The 8,417-nt window shown below is 34.7% G+C and overlaps 1 protein-coding gene across 2 annotated transcripts in view; it reads left to right on the forward strand.

Moving 5' to 3' along the window:
- Positions 1 to 680: 680 nt before the first annotated feature.
- Positions 681 to 8,417, forward strand: part of LOC21402131 — an 8,547-nt gene continuing 810 nt past the window's right edge. For both annotated transcript variants that reach the window (XM_010095475.2, XM_024163897.1), the window contains exons 1-16: positions 681 to 936; positions 1,676 to 2,162; positions 2,383 to 2,474; positions 2,964 to 3,128; positions 3,215 to 3,599; positions 4,017 to 4,135; positions 4,218 to 4,290; positions 4,372 to 4,592; positions 4,684 to 4,728; positions 4,846 to 4,942; positions 5,757 to 5,948; positions 6,751 to 6,830; positions 6,972 to 7,059; positions 7,199 to 7,342; positions 7,555 to 7,680; positions 7,797 to 7,967. In XM_010095475.2, coding sequence (XP_010093777.2) covers positions 896 to 936; positions 1,676 to 2,162; positions 2,383 to 2,474; positions 2,964 to 3,128; positions 3,215 to 3,599; positions 4,017 to 4,135; positions 4,218 to 4,290; positions 4,372 to 4,592; positions 4,684 to 4,728; positions 4,846 to 4,942; positions 5,757 to 5,948; positions 6,751 to 6,830; positions 6,972 to 7,059; positions 7,199 to 7,342; positions 7,555 to 7,680; positions 7,797 to 7,967 — 2,526 coding nt within the window. In that variant the 5' untranslated portion in view covers positions 681 to 895. The remainder of the gene's footprint in view (positions 937 to 1,675; positions 2,163 to 2,382; positions 2,475 to 2,963; positions 3,129 to 3,214; positions 3,600 to 4,016; positions 4,136 to 4,217; positions 4,291 to 4,371; positions 4,593 to 4,683; positions 4,729 to 4,845; positions 4,943 to 5,756; positions 5,949 to 6,750; positions 6,831 to 6,971; positions 7,060 to 7,198; positions 7,343 to 7,554; positions 7,681 to 7,796; positions 7,968 to 8,417) is intronic.

The following is an 8,417-nucleotide window of genomic DNA, read 5'->3' on the forward strand; positions in this document are numbered from 1 at the left end:
GGAAACAAACGTAGAGTTATGCCCATTTTTGTGGAAGATACAGGTCATGCATATGTATGGTAATCCCTTTATGCCCCGAAGAGAAATGGTAAGAAATACATATTTTTAAAATTAAATGAGGTAAATAGTAGGTTTTAAAATTATTTGAAGTAAATAGTAGTTTATTTATAATTAGTAAAAAGATTTTTTTTACGTAAATTTTCTATTTATGACTTGCAAAAATATTTGTTTCCACTAAATATAGATTAGTAAATTATTTTTTACTAATTATAAATGAATCATTTATATGATAAATTGTTGTTTATCATGTAAATGATTTTAAATATGCTATTTAGTTTTTTAAAATCTCATTCATTTTATCGATTTGAGTTTAAAATTTAAATTTTATTACAGTAAAAAATTTTAAAAAATAATTAAATCTAACTTTTTTACTATAATAAAAATATCTTACATATAAAATCACATATTAATTTAAATTAAAAATTTAAATGAATAAACGCCCTAAATATACTATTTACTACCGTCTCGGTGGCCCATAGCCCATTATAAGAATTTGGGCCGAGAGAAGAGAAAGCCCATTACCGTACGCTTTTGGGGGTCGAAAAGCTTACACGTAAGCATGGAAAATTCACCATCACTCGCTACTCTCGAGTCTAGAATCGTGTAGCTGTGACCGAGTGGCGACCAAGACCAAGAGAGATTACAGAAACAACTAAACAAAAAGGTTGTGTGATTACTTGCTTCTCCACGTCTACGGATAGAACACCGATTTCTGCCACGTCACCCTCTCTCTCTCTCTCTCTCTCTCTCTCTCTCTCTCTGCGTTTTCCCTCCCTTTCATGAATTTTCCTGCGAACCAAACAAGTTTTCTCTGCCGATTCTGTGTTTCACGTTTATGGCTGCCAAAATGAGCCATAACAGCTTTCTATCACCCAGGTTCTCACTTTAGTCATTTCTCATTTCACTCCTTTTATTTTATTTCATTTTTTATGCTGTCGCAACTGTATTGTTTATTTTTAGTCGAGTTATCTGAATCTTTGAAATGGATAGAGATTTAGGGCGTTTAACAGTTTTTAATTTGATTTGAGACTTGAGTTTTTAATTTGAGTTAAAATGTGATTTATATAAATATTTTTTATTATAGTAAAAAAAGTTAGATTTGATTATTTTTTTAGAGTTTTTTACTATAGTAAAACTCAAATTTTAAATTCGAAATGATGAAATGAACGGGTTTAGATTTTATGTTGTTGATGAAATTTTTAAATAGAAATTTTTTTTTATTTCTGGCTATAGAGATTGTTGCTGTTTCGCTGCTGAGAAACTAGAGAAAATGGAGGAAAGGATAAGAATTGATCATTCATTTGGATAAAATAGTTCGATTTTTATAGTTTAGTATTATTTCAGCTCAATGTTAGTGATCTTTACTTGCAGTTTACTCGTACGTCTTAAAATTGTTGAAATTATTTGTGGCATTGAGTGATTAGACTGAGGCGGAAATTAGGTTTGCGGTTTCCCTTATTGCAATGGAACTTTCCTACTCGGGTTCTAGAAACGAAAATTTGGTAGGAAAATTTTAGAAATTTAGGGTTTGGCATTGTAATTGAAAGTTTTAATGTTCATGTTAGTGATCTTTAACTTGGCATTGTAAGGAACATTTGTGCTTTTATATCTGCAGCTCTTCAAATCCAAGGCTTCCACTGAAGCCAAATAGAATGCATTATTCATGCAACAAAGTTTCTGACTTGGATCACCTGTTGAGTTGCTGGGGCAATTCAAGAAAGATATGCCTTATAAGATCTGTGTTGTCGGGAAAAAGCAATCATATTATTAAATTACGACCGATTGGATGTAGAAATCAGTATCTGACATTTAAAAGGTCGAGAAGAATGGGAAACCTCCTCCCTTTTTCTGCCGCCGATGATGGCGTTACGGTCAATGGGACTCCCCAAGCAACAACCAATAGTGATGTTGAGGACGTAAGGGAAAAACTAAACCGGTCGCTAAACAGCGACAGCGATGGTCTTGTTCAATTTCTGCATGAATCAGCAAGGGTTTTTGAGTTGGCAATTAAAGAACAAAACCCATTTTCGAAACTGACTTGGTTTTCTTCTGCTTGGCTTGGCATTGACAGAAATGCATGGGTGAAAGCACTTTCTTATCAGGTATTATCATAATTCATAAGCTTGTGCAAGTTTCTTTTTAAGACCTGTCATCTGTATGTTGTCTTATGGTTTAGCTTACTGATTGGTAGTTCGTATGTGTATATGGTAATATTTGATTAGATGTCATTATTCTTGCTATAGTGAATTGTTAGTTTTTTCATAAAAGTTTTGCTACCAAATACCCTTTTTGAAGCTCTGTTAAGGCTTATGATATTTTCAGGCTTCCACATATTCCTTACTGCAAGCTGCAAGCGAGATTGCATCCCGAGGTGATGGTAGAGATGGGGATGTAAATATTTTCGTTCAAAGGAGGTAGTAAATTTCTTTGTATTGAAAATAGTCGTACTTTAAGTACTTAAGTATTATGTGAAAACTAGTCGGATAATTGTCCATGCTTTTTCGAGAATACCAATGTGCTTTCATTGTGAATCCACTAATGGATTCGTGACTTGAGCAGAAATTTAAATACAACTAAGATTGAACCAGTTTAATGAATTAACAAGCTTTCTATCTTAAAGTTCTTTTCCTCCATGGGACACAACTTCTGTATATTCAATTTCATAATCAAATGCTGAGATCTTACAATCTTAGAGACAATTATCTTATTTTTGTAAAAACTAAAATGAGCCTTTTGCAATGAAGGGAATTATAATATGCGAAGTTGGTGTGGAGAATGATGAATAACATCTTATCATGTGTTTGTTGTTCCTGTCCGCCTTGGTTTTTTACATTCTGCATCCAGTATATTATTTTTCATGTGGCCTAGAGTTTTCAACGTAGTTAAATTTTGGACTGAGGCAGTTTAATACGGCAATCAGCTTGCCTTGAGAGCTCAATTAGGGATAAGATATCAACAAAGCAACCTGAAGCTTACGAGTGGTTTTGGTCTGAGCAAGTTCCAAGGGCGGTGACATCCTTTGTAAATTATATTGAAGGAGACCCAGGCTTTACTGCTGCAACCTCTCTGTATGTTATTAAATCCAGTCTAATGCCTATTTTTGTTATACCAAATTTATGCAGAACTAATGTTACTTTAAACTATAAACTGCCAGATCTCGGAATGGGCCATTTATTGAGTCGACTGATGTATCAATGCTTATGCTTGCGCTGACTTGCAATGCTGCAATTACAAAACTTGGTCCAGCAAAAGTCTCATGCTCACAATTTTTTACCACAATTCCAGATATAACTGGTAGATTGATGGACATGGTGGTTGATTTTATCCCTATACGCCAGGCTTATCATTCTTTGAAGGAAATTGGGCTTGGCCGAGAATTTCTTGTTCATTTTGGTCCCCGAGCAGTAGCATGTAGAATAAAAAACGATCGTGATTCAGAGGAGGTTGTTTTCTGGGTGGATCTTATCCAGAAACAGTTGCAGCGAGCTATAGATAGGGAGAAAATATGGTCCAGACTAACAACATCTGAAAGTATTGAGGTTAGTACTTAAGGCATCTAAATATTTTACTTTGAAAATGGGTACATATTGATTTGAAAATTCATACTCGACGATAGTATTAGTTTTATTACATCAGGTGTCAGAATAGTGTGACATGTTAATCTTAGGCTCATTGATCCTTGAAACTGGTACTTAACGGTAAGGCAAAGTACCTACTATAGAGATTTGGGAGTTACGATTTGCCACTTCCAATTTTGTTATCTATGCAAATTGATTTTAGCATAACGCTATTGTGTGTATCTTGTTTTATTAATGGTCAACTTTGTGGAATCTAGCGCATTGTAAGCCTAAATAAATGGTTAGTTGTGTATTCTGTAGGCCTGCCTATTTTGTTCATGTAGTTGCTTTGTTTTTGTTAGATAATACGTTACAGAAGTCAATGTTGATCTAACGCAGGTTTTGGAGAGAGATTTGGCCATATTTGGATTCTTTATTGCCTTGGGCAGACATACACAATCCTTTCTATCTTCAAATGGTTTTGATGTAACAGATCACCCGCTTGAAGGCTTTGTGAGGTGCAAATAGTTCTGTTTCCTTTTCATTTTGACGTTATTTAAGTAGTTTAGTCATTTTCTGGTATCATCTTTCTTTGTACAGGTTCCTCGTCGGCGGAAGTGTTTTGTATTATCCTCAGCTGTCATCAATAAGCTCTTATCAGTTATACGTAGAGGTCAGTATGTTTGGGCAGCATTATCTTATAGCTGTTTTTCATGGTTTATTTATGATATTTGAACTCTTTTGAATTCCATAGGTAGTTTGTGAAGAGTTGGATTGGCTTCCATTTTATCCAGGCAATGTTGGTACTCCTAAAGAGTCCCATGGCCATAGAAAAAAAGGAGAAAGTCCCCCCACCACTGAGGCGATACTGCAAGTATTAGATGTGTGCTCTCATTGGATGCAAAGTTTTATCAAGTACAGCACATGGCTGGACAACCCTTCTAATGTTAAGGCAGCAAAGTTCTTGTCAAGAGGGTAATTAAATCGGTGGTTCATTGGTTATTGTGCAATAAAGGGCTGCAGTTCAGTGATTTTGATAGAATATATTCTACTTTTTGATCTTTAGGCACAACAAGCTAATGGAGTGCATGGACGAACTGGGGATATTAAAGTAAGCTACTCAAAACCTTTATATTCCCTGTCTTAATTCTATGTCCTTTTAATCTGACCATGAAATGTGTTTAGATTGGTTCTTCTCTGAAAATAGTATTTCCAAAATAAAATGCAGTGATAAAAAGATGGAAAACAATATTGACTATTCTGTTGGGAGGATTGGTGGTGGATCTTATTCACCATCTGAGAAAGAGTCTGATTCCTTTGACAAGGTTGGTATCGTCACTCATCAATCAAGTTTATTCAAAGTGTGCATTCAAAATTTCCCATATGAATTTCTAAGTCAGCTATGACTTATAGTTTAGCAGTCCTAGACTCTTATTGTGTTTTTGCTGGATATTTCCAATGTTACCACCTCATTCTTCATATATTTAATATTTTTTAATAGGTTCATTGATTGGATATTAATTCAAATAGTTAGACTTGAAAAGTTCTGGTACCCTGGCTAATTCAATGAAATTTAATTGACACCATGGTATCGGTGGCTCATTTCCTTTCATATATATCCTCCGATTTCCAGAGATTCTATAAACTTAAAAGTCATGATTATTGATTAACTGAAGTATGGTGAACTTTAAGATAAAAACCATGTGACTTGCCCTATAGAATAGTAAAGTTCACTGTCTACCACGTTAACTACATTCCAGTGTCAGATTTTCCAAGTAAATTCTTTAAATCAATAAAGTGATTACTCTTGGGATGACTCTTGGGATGTAACTTATTTGATTTTGGACTTTGGTGTTCTAGTCTGCTAAATGATGATATTCTATTTCATATATGTGTGTGTGTGTGTGTGTGTGTATTTATATGAATACTATATAAAAAGTCTAGGACCCTTTGGGCTAATGGCATGGAAAGGTGGGTTGCGGAGGTCTTTGGGTGGGGGTTTGATCCCTCATGTAATCTTTATTAATATATATATATATATATATATATATACACGGATGCTTTAGTGTACAAGATTAGGGAAATTAAGAGTGTTATTGTTTAACCTTTAAAGGCAGTTTAATTGCCATTTGGTGTCAGGCATTGGAGAGTGTTGAAGAAGCTCTGACAAGACTTGAGAATTTGCTTCAATATTTGCACGTTTCAAGTTCTAACTCTGGAAAAGAGCATTTAAAGGCCGCTTGTTCTGACCTTGAGAAAATAAGAAAGCTTAAAAAGGAAGCTGAATTTCTGGAGGCATCCTTCAGAGCAAAAGCAGCTTCCCTTCAGCAGGTCTTCCTCATTCCTTGTTATTAATTTGCCGAGAATTTTGAACTTTATATTGACCACTAACACGTATTGATGGAGAGCGTGATGACAGAATTTGGACTTCTTTTAGGCATAAAAATGGAATCTAATTGCTCTAGAACTATCATAAGTTTTATCTATTATCTAGGATTCTAGTTGTTATTTGAATTTAAATATTATTTTTACTTGTAATTTTTGTCATGTATTTCGTAGTTGTGCTAAAATGCTTATGTATAAATAGTCTTGAGCAGAATTAATGTTTCAGACCTGATGAATTATTGAACAAACGTGTTCTTTTCTTCTCTATATAGAATTCTTCAACTCTCTTATCTCTTTCTCTGTCTTGGTTCTGCAACTTGGATGCTTTTTAAATGTTTCATGATTTTAATTAAAAGGGACTCCACGATGATGAATGTTTATCAGTGTTTTTGATGGTAGTAGAGTCATAACTACTCGCATCTTCATTGTATATTTAGTTCTTCGGAAACTAATGATGCTAAAAGTTGTATAGACTCATATGGCATTGATGCCTAAAATTTCATTATGATTTTCATTTCTTGATTAAGCTACCTACCCTATATTGCCATCAATTATTTATGCCAACCTATGCACCATAGTTGCGTTTCTCGCTCCCTTAATGGTTAGCTCCAAGTCCTCTATGTTGACATCTTTATGTACATATTATTTAGCATTCGTGATGCTTTTGAATTTAGTGGTTTCTTAATTATTTGCTCATGTTTGTTTCCTTCTTTTTTAATCTTATGGGGTTGACGATAATCATTCCCAGCCGTCTGCTAGTGAACAGCAACAGTTTCTAAACGGGAAGAAAAGAAAGAGTGGTAATTTCAAGTCAGATAGGAGTGACAGGTGTGACTAGTGAAACGATTTTTAGTTCTAGTCAGTGATGATTTATGTTATAAAAGCATCCTTTCCCTTCTTCGATTGGGATTACTGAAATTTAATGCTTTTATTGAAAATCTAATACTCTTTGTTTTAAACATTTTTCAGAGTTGGTGTTAAGAATCGTGGTGTATGGAGCCTCTTTATGCGTTTCCCAACTAGGAAGCCCATGCCTGATTTGATTTTAGATGATTCAGTATGCTCTGCACTCTCTCTTGTTTTATTTATGACTTCGATTGCTAATTAACAACTCGTTAATTTATTGTTTGATATTTTTGTTACATCTTCATGGTATGCATGGATTATTATTTTTCTCTCTGATTTCTTGTATGCAGGAAAATGAATTTGTTGAGCAGACTGCTTCAAGTTTAGCAGACTCAGAACTAAATGAATTCCATCGTTTTGAGCTTCTAAGAAATGAACTTATAGAACTTGAAAAACGGGTTCAAAGAAGTGCTGATCAGTCAGATAATGAGGAGGTAGATCTTGCACTGTTGATTAATAAATTTGTGTTCATCGTTGTAGATTTTCTTAGAAACCTTAAAGGCTAAAAGCAGTAGGAAGCGTGTGTATGAGAGAGATGGAAACAGAGGGTAGCATATGTTGGCATACAATGTTGCACAGACTAGTTTCTAATTGACATCAAGATTACTGAATACTTTTCACCGATTTCTATCTGCATTTTTGTTAGGACATCGAGCTTCCAAATGATAGTTCTATATACAGTGATGGTGCTGGAGCTACTCAATTGGTCCAGGTTGAGAAGAAAGAAAATATTATTGAAAAATCATTAGACAAGCTTAAAGAAGCTAGCACGGTATGATTTTGTTTTTGTTTTATTTTATTTCGCTTTCATTAGGCAGAAGATACTCTTTGATTGTTGCTACTATTGATGTTGTGGTATGGTACTCCAATGCATAATTCATCTGACAGGATGTCTGGCAAGGAACACAGCTTCTAGCCATTGACGTAGTTGCTTCAACGGGTTTGGTTAGAAGGGCCCTGATAGGAGATGAACTGACAGAGAAGGAAAAGAAGGCCCTGCGGAGAACTTTGACCGACTTAGCATCGGTTGTTCCCATTGGTGTTCTAATGCTTCTTCCTGTGAGATTCTTTTTAAAAAACTTTCTTGATCCTGATATTAACATATGAAGAATAAATCCTTGTCTCCCTCTTGTCTTGAATCGGGGTGATTATTGCATGTCTATTATAAGTAGAAAAATATTAAACGAGGTGGGGAGTAAGACATTCAACGATGGAAACTAATCTTTACTATATTCTGAAGTTTCATGGGTATCAAACTTCCACTTTTCTTTTGATAAATAACTTCCTCTTTACTGATGTGTCCACTAGTAAACTAAACTGGATCTTTATAAAGTAGACATGATTATCTCTTCTGAATTAGGCCCAGGCTAACTTAATAAATCTCAAGGAGGGGATATATTAGTCTGGTGGAAGTACTTTGTGCAAATAGTAATGGGTTCAGAAGGTGTCTAGCCAATGGATCATTCAGATGATTTTGAAGGGTTATTTTGAGGGGGGGGGGGGGGGGGG

The sequence above is a fragment of the Morus notabilis genome, unplaced genomic scaffold (assembly GCF_000414095.1).
Source record: "Morus notabilis unplaced genomic scaffold, ASM41409v2 Scaffold794, whole genome shotgun sequence".
Lineage (NCBI taxonomy): Eukaryota > Viridiplantae > Streptophyta > Magnoliopsida > Rosales > Moraceae > Morus > Morus notabilis.